The sequence below is a fragment of the Microplitis demolitor genome, chromosome 8 (genome assembly GCF_026212275.2).
Source record: "Microplitis demolitor isolate Queensland-Clemson2020A chromosome 8, iyMicDemo2.1a, whole genome shotgun sequence".
Taxonomy (NCBI): Eukaryota; Metazoa; Arthropoda; class Insecta; order Hymenoptera; family Braconidae; genus Microplitis; species Microplitis demolitor.
Window position 1 is genome coordinate 15,993,178 of NC_068552.1, and position 23,259 is coordinate 16,016,436.

At 27.5% G+C, this 23,259-nt stretch overlaps 3 protein-coding genes across 9 annotated transcripts; 2 read left to right on the top strand and 1 right to left on the bottom strand.

Annotated features, from left to right (window-relative positions):
• The first annotated feature begins 3,221 nt into the window (after positions 1–3,221).
• Positions 3,222–10,836, top strand: LOC103573114 (uncharacterized). Its single transcript, XM_008552011.2, has 22 exons — positions 3,222–3,565; positions 3,668–3,777; positions 4,262–4,352; positions 4,474–4,668; positions 4,738–4,831; positions 4,900–5,002; positions 5,097–5,199; positions 5,504–5,613; positions 5,685–5,753; positions 5,841–6,009; positions 6,167–6,346; positions 6,434–6,587; positions 6,973–7,076; positions 7,143–7,252; positions 7,575–7,665; positions 8,280–8,462; positions 8,529–8,634; positions 8,695–8,797; positions 8,891–9,094; positions 9,220–9,288; positions 9,392–9,560; positions 10,416–10,836. Exons 1-22 carry the CDS (start codon positions 3,397–3,399, stop codon positions 10,754–10,756), a joined length of 3,027 nt encoding a protein of 1,008 aa, XP_008550233.2. The 5' UTR covers positions 3,222–3,396; the 3' UTR covers positions 10,757–10,836.
• Positions 10,837–12,678: 1,842 nt separating this feature from the next.
• On the bottom strand, positions 12,679–21,257 carry LOC103573113 (angiomotin-like protein 1). 4 transcript variants are annotated; one of them, XM_014443877.2, is made up of 12 exons: positions 21,103–21,257; positions 20,293–20,425; positions 20,018–20,202; positions 18,948–19,412; positions 18,561–18,844; positions 18,097–18,497; positions 17,874–18,019; positions 17,474–17,796; positions 17,254–17,388; positions 16,998–17,176; positions 16,764–16,921; positions 12,679–13,983 (listed from the first exon to the last, which is right to left on the bottom strand). In XM_014443877.2, exons 2-12 carry the CDS (start codon positions 20,375–20,377, stop codon positions 12,952–12,954), a joined length of 3,393 nt encoding a protein of 1,130 aa, XP_014299363.1. In that variant the 5' UTR covers positions 20,378–20,425; positions 21,103–21,257; the 3' UTR covers positions 12,679–12,951. The 4 variants fall into 4 exon arrangements, with proteins under 4 accessions (XP_014299363.1, XP_014299362.1, XP_053597391.1 ...); XM_014443876.2 differs by having other exon boundaries at positions 16,764–16,939; XM_053741416.1 differs by having other exon boundaries at positions 16,764–16,939; positions 21,223–21,241.
• A 67-nt stretch (positions 21,258–21,324) lies between these two features.
• Positions 21,325–23,258, top strand: LOC103573112 (rhodanese domain-containing protein CG4456). 4 transcript variants are annotated; one of them, XM_008552008.3, is made up of 4 exons: positions 21,325–21,515; positions 22,417–22,614; positions 22,812–22,971; positions 23,063–23,258. In XM_008552008.3, exons 1-4 carry the CDS (start codon positions 21,461–21,463, stop codon positions 23,115–23,117), a joined length of 468 nt encoding a protein of 155 aa, XP_008550230.1. In that variant the 5' UTR covers positions 21,325–21,460; the 3' UTR covers positions 23,118–23,258. The 4 variants fall into 4 exon arrangements, with proteins under 4 accessions (XP_008550230.1, XP_053597396.1, XP_053597395.1 ...); XM_053741421.1 differs by lacking the exon at positions 21,325–21,515 and adding an exon at positions 21,862–21,955; XM_053741420.1 differs by lacking the exon at positions 21,325–21,515 and adding an exon at positions 21,883–21,976.
• The last annotated feature ends 1 nt before the right edge of the window (position 23,259 follows it).

Below are 23,259 nucleotides of genomic sequence, written 5' to 3' on the forward strand. Positions count from 1 at the left end.
CCACTTATTTTTGCCGTAAAAACTTTCAATTATCATCAAAAAAAAACTTTTTTCATTTTTGAACAAAATGGAGAATTTTCAGAAAAATGAAAAAAAAAATTTCATACTTTAAATAAAATTTGTCAAATTCGATGATTTGGAAAAAATTAAAAAAATTTCAAGCAAAAATTCCAAAAGAAAAATACTTTTGAAAATAAGACCCGGGAATTTTTAATTATTTGAAAATAATTTAAAATTTCAAACCATTTTTATAAAATTTTTAAAGTTCTTCATTGAAATTCTCCTTATATAAATAAATGTCTAGTGTGATGTAAGAATGTATGGCGGTCAAAAGTTGATGTTAATGTCATACAACATGAATTTAAAATAGTAACAGTTACCGCGTTTATTTATAAACCAACCAGAGTTTTTAAATTTAAATTCTTATTATAGAATAGACTACTTGAAGACCTTAAATAATAATAAATTCAAACTTTAAATTAACCTTTATCACTTCCTTAAATTATTTATAATGTAAAATCAATTAACTTCTATAACAAAAGGTATAAAGTTATTTCTATATTTGATCAGCAATAATTCATGAGACTCAAAATGACAATTAATATCACCAACACTAAATTCTGTTACCAAGGACTAATTACTCTAATAAATATTTGTATTTTTTTAATTACCGGGAATCCAACAAATTTATATCTATTGATGTAATAATAATGACTCATTAATAGTAATACTACTCATATATATATTACATAAAAGTCATATGATTTTAAGACTTAAATTAATGTGACGTATTTTAGTTGTTAAAAATGAATACCATTCTTAATTATAATGAAATAATTTTTTATCATAAACGATAAAAGTAATTGTACAATATCAATTAGTGTACGACAATTAGATGTAATTGATGATAAAATTAATTTTACTTTGTACAACAAGTTGTCAGGTTTGATATCTAATCACACGTGACACAAATCATTTGCCTAAGCACACTATTACCATCGACGATGATGCATGGCTTACCGGATATTCCTCCAATAATCCTCGGAACAATCAAGAGGATCAGTAAATAGACAAGTTTCCATCAATTTACTTACCAATTTTTGTTTTATTTAAAAAATTTTCCTATATATCGACAATATTTAATAATCATCTCACAAATATTGATTATTGTTATTTAATTGTAAAGTATTGACTGATTTAATCTGAAAAAATTAATTATGAATAAAATTTCAAGTTTAAATAATAAAATTAAATTTTATAAAAATATCTTATGAGGATACTTCCGTATCAAAGTATCCTCAGAGTACATGAAGATATGTGGCCTACAGTATAGCCGGATCTCCGATTTCTCGAATTGAGTCCAAGGCTAATACTTTAATACTTTCGCGCATCAGCCAACGTGTACAGTAGTAGAGATCTTCTCTTGGAACCAACAACATCAGCACCAGTGTCAGCATTAACACCAGCACCAGCTTTAAAATAACAAAGTAAAACCGTAATAAAAGTATATGGTAGCTGTGTCGAGACATCACGTTTTCCGGACGACCAGCATGCGCTTTTTACATTTTTTTATTTATTTATCTATTTTTTTTTCTTTTGGCGCATTGGTGCAAGATAATGCTCGGCTACTGCATCACTTCTCAAACACACACACTCTTAAACTGGGTTACCAGGGTAAACTAGAGCGTGGAGCGAATGATGACGAACAACATTCAAAATGGAATTGACAAAAATTAATCATATAACCAACAGTTAAATTAATATGAATTTTTTTTTTTTTATTATTCCTTACACTGTAAAAGGTCGGGAGTGAATTTTGAATGATTATGGATTTTATTTACATCTGAATTTACTCCGTCACCGAATGTTCTGGAATTCTAGAAAAAATCATTCCACATACGGAGTTTGTTTTTCCAGCGGAGTAATTTCGGAGTACTCGGAATTTTATTCAAATTCACATTTACTCCGATTCGGAGTTTTAATATTCAAATAAACTCTCTTTAGGATTTAATTTCACTTCGAACCAGAGTTTAAAAATTATAATACACCCCCTTTTGTTGTGAATTTTACTCCAAGGGAATTAAATAAATACACAGCCATCCATCCCACATTTGCTCCGAATTCACTCCAGACTCAATTTGCGTTCACTCCGCAAATTTTTTACAATACAATATTCAATTGAAAAAAAGAAAGCCCATCTTATAATTCATCTTGTTAATCAGTTAATGCAGTTCTGTTTAACACTTGTCTGTCATTACGACACATTTTGAATGTAAGAGAATTGTAGTACATCGAGACATCTCGCGGTAAATTGTAGAAAACAAGTACTTCAATACCACTGATGATAAAATTTATATTGCTATTTATTCAAATTAATCGAAAAATAATTTATTCAATTTTTCTTGACCAACCGTTAAAAATAATTTTTTTATCCGCTAGTTATTTAAAAAAAAATTATCAGATTGATAAAATTAAAAATAATTATTCCAATATTTTAATTCAACAAATTTTTAGTAATCAATTCAAGTGGAGTAATAAATGATTAGTGCAATTACATTCATAACTTATTAGTAATATATTTTAGTTAGCATTGATAATAATAAATTATCAATATATTAATTTGATTGATAAAACGAAACCATTGGCTATCTAAACGTAGAATTATCAATCATTTTTATACACATCAGCGTATTCCAATAGATAATAATAATTTTTTGAAAATGAATACCAGTAATCCACAATGCAGTACCACCGGAGATATTATTTCGCATTAATGTCATTAATATTTTATGTAATGATTCAAAAATTCATCAGCTGTTTCTATTATCACGATTATATTAAAATCTCAATGTGCATATGTATTTAATATTTCATTGTCCTTCACTCTTTGTCATTAAATTTATCAACTGTATACATTCTATGGCAATTTTAAACAAACAAAATACTTGCGTGTAATTAACGTGTACTAAAAATTCAATTTTATACCAATGACAAATCAGTTTTTAGTTATGATACTTTTTTATTTGTAATTATTATCTATTAACTATAAATAATATTATAATTTTAATGAGTAAATATTTCATGCATGTAATGTTAGAGTAATTATTGATGTCATTCAGACGAGAATTATATAAGTAAGTTGCAAGATGCGTGTGCGAATGATTAAAAAAATATAATAAAGATTAAGTGGGGAGAAAAAACGGATACATTATATGTTGCATGTGGATAGTGTTTTTATTCAGACATTATTTGAAAGGCCAGTTGTATTGCGTCGACTCGATCAACCAGATCATTAATCGCTGATCCTTAATCGTTGATCGTTGATAGCTGATATTATCAGACACTTGATTTATTTAAACAAAAAATAAGATTTATTTTTTTTTAAAATATAAAATCATGGATTTACAGACCTTAATAAGTACTATTTTATTTTCATTTATTTTTTTATTAATTATGGTACATTTTTATATACATGGAAGTAGACGAGGACGACTTTGTGATAAAATTCCTGGACCTAAATGGTATCCAATTATTGGTAATGCTTTGGATGTTATGGTTCCACTCGGTAAGTGAGCTTAATTCTTTTTTTATTTTTGATTTACAAAAGCTTATAAATTTATAATTAAATTCTTCATTTATTTTAATTGGCTAATTAATTATTTTAAAGAGGATCTTTGGAATTTTTTCCGACGTTCATCAAGGAATTATTATCCTGTTTTTAAACTGTGGCTTGGTTTTTGGCCTATCATTAATATTCGTCATGCTGATGATGTTGAAGTATGAAATATTATTTTATTTTTATTATGAATCTTAAAAAACAAGTAATTAATTATAAAAAAAATTAAATTTTTTCATAATTTTGAATTTCTTATCAAAATATAAATGAGACATAGTAATTTTGTAAAAATAAATTTTGAATCGGATTTTCTAAAAATTTGAATTTTTTCAGACTTATAATTTTAATCGTTTTTTTTTTTTTTAAACTACCAGACAATAATTTGTCATTTTAATTAAACAAAAAATATTTAAATATTTAAATATCTACTTATAATTGTTCAGTATTGAGTCACAATTAAAAATACATTCGAAGATAAAACGATTAAAAAAAATTTATCAGTTATCATCGATTAAAAAAAAAACAACTTTTATAAAAAAATAACAAAAACAATATTTACAGTCAAAAGTTTTCCGATGAATAATTAATTAATAAAAAAACACCTACTTAAACTATTAATCATTATTTAAATTATTTGATTAACAGATACTACTTAGTAGCAATAAAAATATCAAGAAAAGTTTATTTTACGATTATTTACATCCATGGTTGCATGATGGTCTGCTTACAAGTACAGGTAAAGAGTGACATTAATAAATCAGTTATTATTTAATCAAAAAAAAAAAATAATTACAAGTGTACAAATAATTATTAACTAAGACTGTAATTATAATTAAAATAAAAAAAATTTTCAATAGGAAATAAATGGCGAAGCAGAAGAAAAATATTGACACCAGCATTTCATTTGCATAATCTTCACGAGTACATGGGTTCGATTACCGATCATACTGATCGTATGATTACCAAAATAAAATCTGAAATTAAATCCGATGATGGAGTTATCAAGGAACTTTTGCCGCTGCTTACAACATTCACACTCAGTACAATTTGTGGTACTGTCTAAAATAATTTAATTATTTAGTTGAATGAAATAAAAATTATTAAAAAATATTTTTAAATAGAATCAGCAATGGGAGCAACAGCCATAGAAAACGATCCTGCTCAAAAAACCTACAAGCAGTCGGTTTACGAAATCGGTGAAATTTTTTACTACAGGTAAAATATTGGCCTTAACCATTTTTTTTTTCTCATTAAAAATAAACAATAATAATTTTTTGTTGTAGAGCTGTAAGACCGTGGTTAAAAAGTGATTGGATCTTTAATTTAACAGCCAAAGGTCGCGAACAAGCTAAATCTTTAAAAATACTTCATGGGTTTTCTGACAAAGTTTGTAAACAAAATATAATATTATATTTATATTATCGAATCATCAATAAGATAGATAGATTTATTTGTTTATTTTGTTTGGGCTGGTTTGTAGATAATAAAGGAACGAGAAAAATATCATGAAGAAACCAATGGTAAATATTTGAATGACTTTATCTCAGACGGAATAAATTCCAGTTTACAAACTGAAGAGAAAGGTAATTTGAATAAAATATATAATCGTATGGGGCAAGTGTGCGTACACTTGCCTCACATGACTCTACTGTAAAAAATCGAGAGTGAATTCGAAATGATTAGAGTTTTAATATTAAAATAAACTCCCCTTTGGAGTAAATTTTACTCCGAGGGGATTAGATAAATAAATAGTCATCCGCTCCGCATTTACTCCGAATTCGCTCCGAATTTAATCCGTATTCTCCGAAAATTTCTTACAGTGTAGTTAATAAACATAAAAATAATATTTATAATATTAAAAAAGTAACAATGATTTATTTGCAATAGTGAAACGCAAAAGACTTGCTTTCCTTGATCTTTTGATCGCTGCCTCAAAACGAGGACTGGGTGTTGATGATCGTGGCATCAGGGAAGAAGTTGATACCTTTGTTTTTGAAGTAATGCCGAATAATTTTTTTTTTATTGTTATTATATAATGCACGACAATTTAAACTAATTTCATTTTCAGGGTCATGATACCACGGCCATGGGAATGTTTTTTGCCATTTTACTTTTGGCTGAACATAAAGATATACAAGTAATATAAATTATGCTTGTAGTTTATTTTTTTATTTTAATTTTTTGATAATTAGTCGAATTGATGACTGAAAAAAATTTTTTTCAGGCACGAGCGAGAGAAGAAATAGATGCAGTATTAAAAGAAAGTAATGGGAAAATTTCAGTTGATGAAGTTCAAAAGTTTACGTACCTAGAATGTTGTATTAAAGAATCATTACGACTTTATCCTAGTGTGCCTATCATAGCTAGAGAAATCCAAGAAGATTTACAATTAAGTAAATATCATTCATTCCAATTTAAATAAAAGTAAAAAAAAAAAAAAAACTTAAAAAAGTATTCTAAGTTACAACAAAATTTTATAGAACTCAAAATAAATCAAATATTTCTGTACGTTATTAATAATTACTAATTTTTTTATTTATAAATTTTTAGAAAATTGTTTCGTACCAAAAGGAGCTTTAGTAAATATTCATATAGTAGACACACATCGGGATCCAAATTTTTGGCCACGTCCAAATATTTTTGATCCCGATAGATTTTCGTCTGATCGTATAGAAAAACGACATCCTTTTTCGTACATACCGTTCAGTGGGGGCCCACGTAACTGTATAGGTAATACACAATAAATTTATAAGTATCAATTTATCTAAGAAGATTTTATTAATAACAAAAATAATAAATTTAATTATTGTATCTCAGGTCAAAAGTTTGCGATGCTTGAACTAAAAACTCTGATCGCTGGATTGTTGCATAATTTTTATTTAGAACCACAAGAAATAGCTGCGAACATAAGCATTCTTCCCGATCTTGTTATCAGAGCAGCACATCCAGTCTTCGTTAAATTTGTACCAATAAATAAATAATAAAAAAACCAGTCCTAGAAGTTATTTTTTTAAAACAAATATATATTTATTTTTTCCCAATATCATCATATTCATTTTTCTCACTAGATATTTTTATTCACCCCCAATACTAAGCGACTTTAGCGATAGACGTCAGATATATCCAAGGTTATCATAACTTAATAAACCTCATATTTTCATACAAACATTATCGACATAACTTACAACTTTTTTTTCATACACGTGATATGTTTCCATTAGTTAATCTCGAGACGTCGTGTATTAAACAAGTGTCTTGTTATATTATCAATAAATATAAAACTTATTAAACGCAGAAATGGTTTCATTAATTTTAATATCTCTATTATTGTTTATTATTTATTGTATTTATATAAGTGTCTTAAAACGATCACCTAGAATCGTATTTTATTTGGAAAAAATTCCTGGTCCTAAAACCATACCAATTATTGGTAATGCTTTGGATTTTTTAGTCACTCCAGGTATAAATACAATTTTAAATTTCTTAATTATTTTAAATAAATTTAAAATAAATACTTAATGTTTAGATCAATTGTGGGATACTGTAAGATCAATGAACGATAATTATTATCCAATTTATAGAGTATGGAGTTTAAAAAATGGTGTCATTAATATTCGTCACCCTGATGATATTGAAGTAAAAAAAAAATTTACTTAACCCTTTCCCGGTCGACCTTGAATCCGTATTCTTAATTTGAATCGTACGTCTTATTCTTAAAAGGAGAGAGCTATAGTCTGTTTTCTAGAGAGGGGGCCGGAAAAATGGTAGAAGAGGGTGCTCTTCTACACTACCACATCTAAACTTTCACTCATACAGACTCACGATGGACTTTCATTGGCTCTATCTCCAAATGACACACCTAGACTCACCAATGCTCCGAGCCGGGAAAGGGTTAATTAATATTTTAATGAAAATAATTTATTTTATGTACAAAAAAATTTTTTAATTTAATATTTAGGTTTTACTATCAAGTTCGAAAAATATTTCTAAAAGTATGATCTACTTCTTTTTATATCCTTGGTTTGGTACTGGTCTTCTTACAAGTACAGGTAAATATCTTATTAATAATGTTTATATATATTTAATAATATTATAGTTCGAACTTCCTCAGGTCAAAAATTACTAGTCCATAACTTGTGGAATGTTTTGAACACTGAACACATTTGAGATACATCAAAAAAAATTTTATCGATGCACTGAAAAAAAAATTAACTTTTGTATAAACAATATTTTCTTAAAAATATTGCATTATTAATTCTATATTTAAGTTAAAGAATAATTTCCTTGGTAGAAGAAAATCAAAATTTTTTTACTATACTCCAAAAAAAAGATCAGCATATCTCGGATATCTTCGATTAAGAAAATGATGTTGAATGAAATCTTCAAATTTTTGTTTTTAAAATTTTCAATAGCATAATTTCTTGTAAGAAGGATGTACAATATTTCTAAAAGTTATTTTTTCTCTCAGTGTAAGATATTCTTTTATCTAAATCTAGACTCAAACGTGAAAATGATTTCTTGATGTACCAATTCTAGTGTCAAAAAATCTTTGACGTTTGAGAAATAATTTATCTATGACTAAAATAATTTTTTATTAAAATATTTGACTTTTAAAAATCGTAAAGTATTTTTATGGTTGAACAATTTTTTTCCCCTAATTTAGGAAGCAAATGGCAGAAAAGGAGAAAAATATTAACTCCAGCATTTCATTTTAATGTATTACGAGAATTTTCTGGTATTTTCGATCAAGAAGCTCGTCGTATGGTAAAAGATTTACAATTTCACGGCCAAATTGCACTAGATCTTGTTCCTTTTATAACAAAATACACTTTGAATGCTATTTGTGGTAAATTTATAACAATTAATCATAAATATTTATTTTGTGACAGTAAAAATTTATTTTTATTCTAAGAAACTGCCATGGGAACTTCGCTAGAAGGTCAAAAAAGTTCGATGGACAATTTCCAAAAAATTTATCGCAAAGCTATTCATGATTTAGGAAATTTAATGTTACACAGGTAATGATAATTGCATAAAATAGTAATTTAATGACTAACAACTACCCAATTTGAATTCAGATTATTGAGACCCTGGTTACACCCAAATTTTTCATTTCACCTTTCACCTTCATCGAGACTTCAAAGTAAATGCTTGGATATTGTTCGAGGTTTTTCTAAAAAGGTTACCCAAATATTAATCGACTTTTCAATTAATTACTACTCGAACTATTGTTCTCTAATTTATTTAAAAGAAAAAAAATATATAATTGTATAGATTATTGGCGAACGTAAAAAATACCACGAAGACACTCAAGGAATTCATTTGAAAGAATTAAATGAAACGAATGTCACAGAAGTAGATAAAGAATATACACGAAAAAAAAGATTAGCAATGCTTGATTTATTAATTGCGGCGATGCGAAACGGGCATATCGACGAAGACGGTATCTGGGAGGAAGTTGACACTTTTATGTTTGAAGTAAGCGTTACTTAATTTATTTCATGTGGTTATTAATTTTTTATATGATTACATCACACGCATACTAATAGACTAGCAGGTATTTAACTGGCGATAAATTTATGCTGAATCATAATCATTTTCAGGGTCACGATACAACAGCAATGGGTATTTGTTTCACTCTTTTACTCCTTGCTGAACATAATGAAATCCAGGTTGCTATTAAATTATTAATTATATGGATACAAATAATTACATACAATTTAATATCTGATGTAAAGTTTGATAAAAAATTATAAATTATTGTTCATTATACAGGAACGAGTAAGGCAGGAATTTGATGATGTTATTAAGAGTAATGATGGACAAATAGGTATCACAGAATTACAGAAGTTATCATATCTTGAACGTTGTATCAAAGAAGCTTTGCGTTTGTATCCAAGTGTTCCTTTTATTTCACGTAATATTACCGATGACATGCAACTGAGTAATTTATTCTTATATTTTTTTCACTTCTTCTGAGTGCTGCAGCTTTTTAAATTAGACTGTTTTATTTTGCAACATTCTTTTTGCGAACTCACTGTTCATAATCATTTTTTCTACATTTATAAGATAAATTTTAATATTTTTTAAAAGTTTAAAATTCTATGCTTCACAAACTTTAGGCATATATGGGGCATTATAAGGGATGAAATAATTGCTAATTTTTTTTATCGTATACTAAATGATTTTAAAAAGTGATAAAGAAAAGAAGTTGTTGCAAAGTAGAACAATTTCAAATAAACAAACTTAAATTTTTTTTCTATATTCGTATCAAAAATTTCATTAAAAAAAATTAATTTTCAAAAATTTATCTATGATACTATTAAATTCCGACTGATCAAAAGGTAGCAGTCACTCTTTAATTAACACATACTTTTTAATTTATCAATCATAAGAATGGCATTATGACAAGCCGCTCTACCCAAAACATGTCTATCGTAAATTAAAACTACTGTTGAACTAATTATTTCGAGACATCTCTATCCAGAACAACTCTCTCAAGCTCAAGCTTTACTCCGACATTTCTATTCAATGCTAAGACTATCCGAAATAACACTATACTCAGTACTATCTCAGAGAGTTGCCACTATTGTTTTTTCCGTGTACCGATGATTTTTTAGCTGAGTTAATAATGAATAGTGTTATTTCGGATAGTCTTGGCATTGAATAGAAATTTCAGAGCAAAGCTTGATCCTGAGAGAGTTGTTCTGGATAGAGAGGTATTGGAGCGACTTGTCATAATGACATAACAATTATAAGTAATTTTTTATAACATAAATTACAAAAAAAAAAATTTCAGAAAAATATTTTATACCAAAAGATACAATGGCCCATATACACATCTACGATTTACACAGAGATCCAAATTTTTGGCCCGATCCGTTGCGTTACGATCCAGATAGATTTTTACCCGAAAATATTCAAGGACGACATCCATTTTCGTATGTACCGTTCAGTGCCGGACCACGTAATTGCATTGGACAAAAATTTGCAATGCTAGAATTGAAAGCAATAATAGGTCATTTGATACATAATTTTTATCTCGAACCCATCGATCTGGCAGGTGAAATTCGCATGCTACCAGATCTGGTATTGAGACCGAAAAATTCAGCCCGCATAAAATTAACTCCTCGTCAATAAATTATCAATAAATATAATAAAATAAAATAAGAAATAGTTTTCACAACAATTTTTTTTGTATTTCATACAATTCCTTTACATCATAACTACGAATGTAATTTTTTAAAAGCTTTTTTTTTCTTTTTCAATAAACAAAAACGATACATTGGTACTTTATTACTTTGTTAGTAGAAAGGCATCTTAAAATACATCATACACATTAATTATTACAACTACAATTGTCATGACATTTTATACATTCAATTTAAACAGTTTGCTTACTGTCTATTTTCTAGCCAAAAAAATTTAATAAATAAAAAATAAATACAATAATAAAAATAATAATAAATTACCAATAGGGCTTTATAAAAAATAGAGAGCAAACCTTTTTCAAAAACAATCATCGTAATTTTTTTTCTTTTTTTTTTCGTCGCTTAATTATACATGTAATACGCAAAATATTAAATTTTTAAAAAATATTTGGTTACAACGTACAATTAACGAGAAAATAATAGTAATAAATATCTTTGGTGACTAATGAAAAAGATTTTGGTATTCTTGCATACAACTTTTTTTTTTTTTCTTATAAAAAATATTTAATTGAATTAAATATTAATAATAATTCACGACTATTATGATTGTAAAAAAAAAAAAATCAATGCAAGATAAATCATCAAAGATCAGTACGCATTGCTATACAATGTAGTAAATAGCTGATTCTTACTTTCACACATGCACACAAAAATTGTTATACTAAGCAAAAAATTTAGATCTAAGTCTAATCTACATCACAATCGAAAAAAAATTATTTTTTATAAATAATTTTACAGCTTATTGAACATTAAATATCCTGACTAACTAAAACACTCCATTATTTTTTTTTTTAGATCTATCGACGTTAGATTTTTTTCTTTTAATTTATAAACACAAGCACAAATAAATATTGATTGATTAAAATAATTAATAACTATCATTAAACTAATCACTTGGTTGCATTATTTAATATATATATTTTTATGGAATAGGATAAATAAAATAATAAGAAAAGGATCGACCTTTGGTGTATAGTCAAATTTACCACGTCGACTTTTTGTTTCAATTTGGTAGAATAATTTTAATTATTATCATATATTTTTATTCACATTATCTTCATTGAAACTAAAAGTTTAAATGCCTGTGCAATCAATCGAATGCAGCCAATTTCTGACCTGTGGCTAAAAGTCTAGTGAAAAAATTCTCCAAATCTATTTCAGCCGTCAGAATTTAGTTTCAAATTACGACTGACTCCAGGCGTTGGAACTTTTAATTTCAATGCAAGTAATTATGAAAAATATGAGCGGCGGGATGAAGGCTTGCTTGCTGAAGTCGTCTTGTTTCATCTCTCGCTACCTAATATACTATTTTGTTCATGAATGACAAGTAGAGCAAATTAAAAGTAAAAAAAAAAAAAAAAAAAAAAAAAAAAGAATTTTTTTTAATTGCGTCAATATCCATTTTCTCAGTCTTATGAAACCCTACACTATAAGATCATTATTTTATTTTTATTTTTAATTTTAATTTGTTGTAAATACTCAATATTAATAATTATGTATAAAGGCACAAAATTGACAGTTGTACTGACCAAATGTAAAGGCATTCAAAAAAAGGTACTGTTACAAAACTTAGTTTTTTAATCAAACCTCATTGATTAATTAATTAAATATTCAATATTTTATGGAAGATAAATTTACAAATAAAAAAATTAATTTTCATTGTGCATAAAAATGATTATTACTTTGGTAATGACTAGTTTTTATAATTATTAATATAAATATGTGTTATATATATATATATATATATATATATATATATATATATATATATATATATATATATATATATATATATATATATATATATATATATATTGTCAAATTATTATTATTATTATGACTTGTGATGGACTTAACGGAGCGCTTTTTTATTCATCGAAATTATTATTAAACAATAATTATATAGAAAAAAAATACTAAACATTATTATGGCGTACTCGAGATTCCAGACTAAAAAATTTAAACAAATTACAGATTTGATATAACAGCCTGACGATTAAATCTATTCCCTTCTTATTATCTTAATCCACATTCTTATATAATATTAATATTAACAATAATAATAATAATAATAATAATCACATATCAAATAATTAAAAACATCAAAGAAGCTCACGGATAAAATTAAAATTGTATACGGTAATTACTTGGTCGCGGTATAGATCTAGCTTTAGTAGGTGGTAACGAAGATGTAGATGCTTCGCTACTGGCAGTGCCACCAGAGTCACGTCCACCGCTTTTGCTGCTGACCATACTACCAGTACTCAACCCACGTGCTGATAAACCAGTTTGTTTCCTCAGCGTAGCTTTGGCATCACCGTCACTCAATCTTCCATAGTCACCCACGATGCGTCTTGAAGGGGGTGGTATCAATGAACGTCCTTGAGTCTCGCGATGTTTAACATCCCCACCACCACTGCCGCCACCACCACCAAGTATCGTCTTCTTTCTATCAACATCACCCAGTCGTTCGTATTCTCCATTGGACGGTTTCTTCAACGTGTTTGGCACAAAGGCATCAGCAACTGATTTTTTGCGTCTGAATCCTTTACTGTTGTCAAATCTTCCATACTCTAGAGTACAATTCCCCGAGTCACGTGGCGTTTTTATGGTATCAATGACACTAGGTCCAGGATCGGATTTTTTTCGTGTCTCAGTATCACTCAATCGACAGTAACGTGAATTTCCACTTGATTTTAAGGCACGTGGTGGACGTGGCAATGAACTTGGTGGTAGACTGCCGGCTCTACGAGGTTCGCCTTCCTGCATACGCTGTCTCTGCGAACTTCTACCCTGCTTCTCTAGTAACATCATATCCTCAGGTTTACCGTCAGACAAACGTGACGATACAGCAACAACAGTGTTAGCTTGTTTGTTGTATCTCGCAGATGTTGAGCTAGTAAATTCAATCAATCCTCCTCCTCCTCCTACTCCTCCACTAGCACCACCACCAACACCACCACCACTACCGACACCAACACCAACACCAGCAACAGTTGGCTCACCCCCAGAGTCGTCCAACAGACGGCTCTTACTTGAAGCGGTACTGGAACTACCAGTGCTATGATCTACGCCTGCCAATAGTGGTTTGGATATTTTTCCTTTTCGCGACGTAGTGCCTGGATTAGAGAATCCTGGAAAACAGCAAAGTGCCCGCTGAAAAAGAGAGAAAAATTCCTACGTTGGAAAAGGAAACCAGGATTTGTGTGTCTGGATTTTTTTTTGTAATTGGGTTAGTGCTCGCCACAATAGCTCATGCGCACTCTGATAATTAGGATAGGATTTTTCTCTTCTTTTTTTTTTACAGAGGAATTAGTTGGGATCAAACTTCAAATCAAAATAAAAAAATATAAAAGAAAACTTATTAATCACGTAAAATCAGGTATAATCTCTCTACACTTATTGTATATAATAATTAATTATATTTATAATAATAAATAATAATTGATAACATGACAATAATTATTTTTATGTAAAGTAAATGAATTAAGCAAATGAAGTAAAAAAAAATTTAATTGTTTAGACGATTATTAAAAATTAACGGTTTTATTTTAAACTCAATTTAAAATGATTTGTCATTATTTTATCAGACTTTAAAAATTTAATTTTTATTGACAAATTTTTGATAATTTATCAAATCACCTTTGTCAAAGTGACTAATTACATTGGTTTATTTTTACCTAATTACCGACATTATTTATTATAAATTAATAGATTTCATCTAGTTAATTAAACCTTTAAAAACAATTAAGGGGTATTGTGGATTTCACTTAGATATTAAATCTTTAAAGTAATCCTTTTGCTGACTAATAAATTTTAAAAATAATAACAAACACAAATTATTTATTACAATTTATTAATAATTTATATAAAGAGATTAATAAATAGTTTATACATTAAATAAAAATTTTTAGAAATTGAATCTCCACAATACGATTTATTTATTTTTTAAAATTATTATTCACGCATTTAATTATTTAGTTTTTTATTTAAGTATTAAAGCTATGATTATTTTTTTCGGTTGTTAATTAGTAATATATTGTGTAGCGAAGGATGAAAACGATTTCAAACGAGAGTGAGGTTGAATGACATCACACCATTTCAAATCTTGTTTTTTCCCGCCACACACTATATTTTTCATTATTACCTGCATTCAAATTTAGAATTTAAATATCTGGTACACGATTTTTTACTCAATTTCGTTTAGGGGTCGTTCATAAGATACGTTCGCACTTATGGAGGAAGAGGGGTTGTCACTTACTGTGACAAGATATGACAAGAAGGGTCGGGAGTCTAAGGAAACGTGACGTTCGCAATACATCAAATAATTTTGCAAAATTTTCTCTCGGTCTTTTAAATTTTATTTTTTCGTTACGATAGAAAGTCACTTGTTTCATATTTGTAGATATATGGAGGAGAGGGATTTATCATTTGCGACGCAATATTGATAGGGGGAATCACAGAAAATTTGACAGCGTAACGTGGGGAAGGGATCTAAGAAGGTAAAATTTTGCGTGACGTATTTTATGAGTGGTCTCTTATTTCATTTTTAGTTTCAATTTAATTTAGCGACAAAGATTGGAAATCTTAAACAAAATTTTTTTGCGTTTTCTGAAGTCTCATCAGAAGGCAAATTATTGTACTTAAAAAAAATTCTATCTTGCCTCCGGATATGATTGTTTTTAAATTTTCATATACTGTGGGAGAGCAACAAAAATAGTTCCGTTAATTTCTCCGAGTATAAAAAAAATGATTGGTGAAATTTCACTTTAAAGATACTCCCGATTATAAAAAAAATTAAATGAATTTAAAATGTCATAAGTCATAACTGTTTTTATATTTTGTCAAGCAAAAAACGTTATTCCATATTATATAAGTATCAAAATCGATAAGTTTGTCAGATAGATGAAAATTTATTTTATATTGAACTTTCTTAATAATAATTTTTTTTTAATCTTCAGACTAAAGGATTCGACGAACAATTAAAATAACAACATCGAATAAATTTGGTAGTGATACGCTCAATGAGTGTGAAATTTTTTCTCAACTGACTAAACAGACATTAAAACTCGTAGTTTATATGCAGGTAATATGAAAACAGTATTTTAATTTATATTATGCTCAACGTTTTTTATTTTAATTAATTTTATAATCGCCTTGTAAATTTACGTTAAATAAATAATTAAATTAATATATATATATATGTATATTTATATATAAATATATATGTTTTTTTTAAGTTAACAACTAAACTAGTTCTGTTTTAATTTACTTTTAAAGCAGCGAAAGAATTACCTTAAATGTTATGCAGTTTTTAAAGTTGCGTAATAAAACAAGCATACCGAGAGTAATTAAACATTGGCAAATATTATTTTTTGTTAAAAATATTATAACTAAAAATATAAATAATAATTTACTTAAATTATAAATGACAATGTTTAATACTTTCAATTTTCTAAAGTAAAAAAAAAAGAAATAAAAAAATTTAATGAAAATCACTCCACACAAATGCTAGTACGGTACCTTGTAAAATTGACCTTATTTTAAAATATTTTTTTCATAATCTGAAAAATCTAATAACCGTTGCCAAAGAAAAACAAAAACAAATAAAAAAGATACGCGATTAATAATAAATTATAAAAATCTAACAATTAATTCCCGCTTTTATAATATTAAAAAATTAACAATAATAATAATAATAATAGTAATAATATTAATAATACGTATTATCAATTAAAAATAAATGAATTTAAGCATAAAAATGAAGAACAAAAAAGAAAAATAAATTTTCTCAATAAAAATGAATCAAGACGCAAAAGAAAAATAAAAATATGTATTTTAAAAATAATAGTATAGTAATAAAAATAATAATAGTATATATAAATGTATATTGTAACAAATTGAACACACAACTACACTGTGGAGATTCTGCCTACCTTACTGAGTAGCTGGGAATCAAGTTCTTTGAGTTGATCATCAAGGCTCTTGTTTGTTTGTTCAAAACTACCTTGCTTACGATACTTGTAGCTGTCAGTAACGCCGTAGGATGTTCCAGTACTGCCGTATCCACTGGTCCCACCCAGCACACTGCTCACTGATGACATACGTGAAACTACGATGAGACAATGCAGATGCATCGATTGCATTTGTGACATTAGAACAATACCTACCTAATTCAGGAGTGCCTGTTAATCCAGTGTGATCTGCAGACGTGCTTGAATGAGAGGAATGTACTGCTGGATAACTGCCCATTCCACTGCTGCTGCTACTGTCTTTGTCGTATGTATGCTTCTGTAGGACACGTATCATTGCATCGCGCTCAGCTAGCTTTGACTCTAGATCTTTCATTCTATTTAATTTTATTAATTTATTATTACAAATCATTTTATTCTTCAATTACAATTTAAAAATTCAAATGATTATTACCGAGATTCAAGGTCAGCTAATTTTTTCTGAGCGGCATGAACTTCATCCATATGACGCATTTTTTCAGATCTCGCTTCAGCGATCATTTTTTCAGCGTCTTGACTTGTCTTCTCCAAAGCTGCTATTTTAGCATCCCTATTAAATAAATTAATATTATTATTATTATTATTATTAATATAAGTAATGTTTACATAAATTTAATTTATTAAAATAAAATTACTTGGGAAGACTTGCTGCGTCAATGGCTGCTTGACGTAACGCACTCTCCTCCAAATATCGTTGCTCCCATTTAGCAACGTCACCTTCAAGCGACATTATTTTTTCATCTCGCTCGCGTAATCGTCTCTTTAATTCAGTTATTGTCTCTCCGTTCGATGAATGCTCGTGACCATTAACTCCATTACCACCTTCACGTAATTCGCGTTCAAGTTGACCGCGTAAATGTCGCTCAGTCTCTTCACGTCTGTCACTTGAAGCTTGTAATGACGATAATGCACGTTGTAGTTGACCCACACGCTCTACATAAATTTGTTTTTTACGGCACTAAAAAAAGATAATTAAAAAAATACAGAATTACAAATAGTAAATAAACTAATGATTAATTTATTAGCGATCCGTACTTCTTCTTCTAAGCGCACAACATTCCCTTGGGCGTTTGTTAATGCGGTATCTAAAATATCAATATGCGTACGTTGCTCTTGCAAAGTTGCCCGCTGTGCCGCTAATTCTATTTCCTGTCTCTCCTTAGAGGCCGCTAACTCTTTATCTACAAAAAATAAAATTAATTAAATTACTAATTTAAAAAAAAATACAGAATTTATAATCAAGTAAATAAAAATTTACTTTGAGTAATAAGTTGTCCAATCAATAATTCTCTCTGCGTCAATTCTTTACGCATGGATTCAACGATCGGTGGATTATCAGATCGTGAAGACATTAAATCAATTTGATCTCTTAAGGCACGATTTAATTCAGTCAACCGACGACAGTCGTTTTGAAGCCTGAGACGAGCCGCACGTTCAAGTTTTTCACGTCGCTCACATGATGCAGCTAACTCTTCGTGTGCTCGATGAACTTTTGATATTTCTTGCTCTAATTTTTGTGATTTAGCAACTTGACTGTAACATCGCTCTAGTTGTAGCTTCAGGGCACTGTTTTCTTGAATAATTATTTGGACCATTTCAGATGGGGGCCAAATTTCACCAGTTGCTATATCAACTTCCTCTCTACCTTTCGTTTGAGGTCTTTGAATTCAAAAATAAATTTATTAACTTTAATTTAATTATTCAATAAATAAATAAAATTACCGTGGAGATGTCGCAGGTGAATCATAGCCATCGAAATCTAATTTATCAATTCGTGATAAATCCGGTTGTGATCTTGACAATGTTAATTTTTCCGTAGGTCCTAATAATCTGTGTTTACTTTTCGCAGGCATTAGTATCGACGTATAAGACGACTGGGAACGATCATTGAACTCATTATTTATTTGTTTAGCTCTATCGACATCGCGCATTCTTATTTCTAAATTATTTCCACCACTCTGTAGCTTAGAGTACGGCTTAACTTCTTTCGCAAGATGTTTCAAAACCTATTTACCATAAAAATAAATTAATAAATATATTTAATAGCACACATTAGAATAATTTTTATCAACTATAAAGTTATGAATAATAAAAATATTAACAAAATACCTGAGACTGATTAAGATAATCATCAGGAATATCGTTAATTTCTTGACATCCATTGTTCGGCTGCTCATAAAAACGTTCGTCATGCGGTAAACTCGTTAAGGATTGCATTGTCGGACTATTTGAGTGACCTTTGCCACCACCACCCCCTTCACTATACAAATAACCCACATCGCCGGCATGCTCGCGAACGATACTAGACAAACGTCCAGATGGTGACCAGCCATTTTCATCATTAGCATTATGAATAATAAGTGTATTGTATGAGCTAGTTGATATATCGAGACTACTACGATTAGATCCCACGCTTGTTCGATTACTCAAATTGTCCTTCAAACTGTTACGATTCGATCCATTGATACTGTCTTTAAGACTATTTCTATTTGACCCATTTAAACTCTCCTTCAAACTGTTTCTGTTTGATCCATTTAAACTATCCTTCAAGCTATTACGATTTATCAAGTTACCCTACATTTTTAAAATATTAATATTCATTATTTATTCATTCATCCGTGCAATTAAACTGTCTTGTAAAAAATATCATTCATTAATCTACTATTTAATTTTGAAATTCAAATTAATAATTCATGAAAAAAAAATCTTGTCAACCGATCGTTTAAAAAATTTAAATAAAATATATAGTTACACTGCAAAAAATTTGCGGAGTGAATGCGGATTAAATCCAGAGTGAAATTTACTCCGAAGGGGAGTTTATTTAAATATTCAAACTCCGAATCGAATTGAATTGAAATAAAAACTAGATCACTCTAATATCATTCAGTTGAAAAGACAAAGTCTCTGTTTACTCCGTATGCGGAGTGATTTTTTGTAAAAACTCCAGAACTCCGAGTGACGGAGTGAATTTCAATTTAAATAAAATCCGTAATCGCTTCAAATTTAATCCGGATTTTTTACAGTGTGTTGAGTGAATTTATAAAAAATAAATTGAAAATCTAAATTAATATTTTAGATAATTTGTAAAAATATCAAACTAATGAATAAATAAAATTATTATTATTATTATTATTATTATTATTATTATTATTATTATTATTATTATGGTTGATATTTACTTGAATATTTGGTATATTTTCTTTATGGCTGGAAGATCTTGATGGACTTTGCTGTTGTTGATTTTCCTGGCCTTGAGGTTCTTGTCTAGCAGTATGTCTTATAACGTATCTCTCTTCATTGCTTAAATTTTCATTGGATGTTGATACATCGGTATCACTTCCGCTCAAACTTTGGGGTAAAGCTCCTAAAAAAAAATTAAAACAAAATAAAATATAAACATTACTGAACAATAAATAATATTTTTTCAATAAATTAAAATTAAAATAAAAATTACCTTGAGTCGACAACTGCTTACGCTGTATATTACTGCTGTTATTAGTAAACGGCAGGAATCTACCAGTTTGTTGAATAGAACTCATTTTATACGTTCATTTGTGTGTATATTTGTTTTTTATCTTCAAATTAATCTGTACAAATATTAAAAAATTAATTAATAAATACTTTGAATAATTCAATCCTTCTGACGAAATAAAAAATTAAATAATAATGATAGCGGACATTTTAAATAAATAAAATTCAAAAAATTTTAATTTTAAATAATTAAAAAAAAAAGTCGTGGCCATGATGAGCCAGATGAATGACAGAGGTGTCAACACTATGGAATTTATATAATCTCATATTACAATCAATTTAATTCATCATTTCCAAATACCTAACAAATGAATCACACAATTGATAAAATTATATACGTATGTGCATATATATTTATATATGTGTGTATATATATATATATAATTTAATTATCAACAATAAAATTAATCAATCAATCAATTAATTATTACGTAGCATAGTAATAGTAATAATAATAATAATAATAATAATAATAATAATAATAATAATAATAATAATAATAATAATAATAATAATAATAATAATCATGGAGGTATTTTTAAAACACTTAACATATAAAGTCAGAAAGTTACACAAACAAACAAAAGGACGGATTCGCCACAAATTTTTCATCTTGTACTTTATTTTTATTATCATTTTTTTTTTAAACCATCATAAATAAATTTAACTTTACGTCTTATAGTGTAAGTTAGCTGATAGATCAAGTTATTAATTACTGTATTTAAGGACTTACTCTAGAGAAGGATATAGTTAATGAAAAAAAAAAACGGCTTTAAACAATAAATAGTTTTAAATAAAAAAAAATAAGTTACAATATACACTTAACACAGAAACGTCCGTCTCAGTCTCTTACATTACATTAGTCCATAGCAGTTGGAGTAGAAAAATAAAAATTACTAACTTTGCACATTCCTCGTAAGAGTGCGACACATGTTAAAAAAGGGGCCACAACTCTCTTACAATTTTCACATGATCACTATCTTTTTTTTTCTTTCTTTATTTTATTTATTTATTTTTTTTTTTTCATTCTGTTTCACAAGATAAGTGTCTAAAGTGTCTATACATTTGTATGTCTTGTCATATAAATTTGGATGAATAATATATACATATATGTGTGTATATATACATATATATACATATCTACATGTGTGTATTTATAAAATATTTAAACATATTAAATATAGAAATTTATTTTAAAAAAACTTTCTGTCAAAATTACGATTCTTAACCATTCAAATTTTGATAAATAATATATATATATATATATTTAAGATGTAGAGTTTTTATGTTAAAAAAAATCTTCCAGATTGAAAATTTTAAATAATATTGAATTGAGCTGACGTTTAATAATTTTTGAATTTTTCTAAAAACGATAAATTATAAAAAAAAAAATATTTCAAAAAATTGCACTGTTAGTTTTTTTAATTTTCTACATGTGCATATTTTAACATTTTTTTTGTAATTAATTAGTCGAAAAAAAATTTTGTAAATCATTGTCTGCTAACTTCAGAATCATAATTTTAAAACACTTAAGGGAAAATATAAAAACTGATTAATTGTTGAATTAAAAAGAATTAAATAATTGTGTAATTATCAATAATAACAGAGTAATTGTTTTAAAAAAATATTTAACAGTTGTTATGCTTAACTAGACGGGTATTTAATAGAGATAAGATAGAATAAAAAAAAATTACATAATTGGAGTTATAAAAAAAAAACATAAGGATAAGATTAAGAAAAAAAACGGAGAAAGATATTTTTGAATTTATTATTATTATTATTATTATTATTATTATTATTATTATTATTATGAATAATTTACTTATTCGTGGTTATCGTGTTATTTTACTACGCTCATGTTGGGGTTATATTTGTAAAGATAAAAACAAATTATACAAAATATTTCATATTGAGGGAGTTAATCGATTCACTAAAAGTATAAGTTTATTCTTATTTTGATAAATATATACATATACTTTTTTATTTATCTGTCAACTATCAGTTTTTGCAATAGGATATATGAGTTTTATATGATTTTTTTTTTTAGGCAAAGTGGAATTGGTAAATAGTGTTCATTATTCGACGACGTCTGACAATATGCGAGGTCAGGGTGATGAAAGGAATGTAATTGGCTATGAAGAACTTATAAAAGATCAGAAAGATGATAAGGTTTTGATAATTGATGTTAGAGAGCAAAAAGAGATTGATGAAACTGGAAAGTTACCTGGAAGTATTCATATACCTAGTAAATATATATTTTTATTTATGATGAAATCATGAGCCAACCAACTACTTTTTTTATTTTTAAAAATCAAATACAATATTCCTAAAAACTAAAAAAATTTTTAATTTTAAAACTAGAAAATTGTCGGACGTATGATATTTTTAATATCGTTTTTATTTTTCAAAATAAATGACTCATTGAATGTTAATTGTTTTTAGTGGGTAATGTATTGAACACGTTGAACTTAACAGATGAAGAATTTAAAAACCAATACGATAAACCAAAACCTGATAAGGATACCAAGATAGTATTGAGTTGTAGATCTGGAGTAAGGAGTGCTAATGTTCAACGAGAATTACTGAAACTTGGATATGAAAAGTAAATTACTCAATGATATATTAATAATATTATATAAATTATAATTTATTTTAAATACAACTTTCTTCAATGCAATTTATAATTTTTACAGTGCGTATAATTACATCGGAGGTTGGTCTGAATGGGAAAGTAAACAAAAAGCATAAATTCTAAATATAAATAATTAAAATATTTAATGAAGTTAATTACTTAACATAAAATCTATAATTAACGAGTAATTATATACATGAGCATAATGTTTAATTAACCTAATAAATTAAAAAAATTTTTTATATACATAATATACAG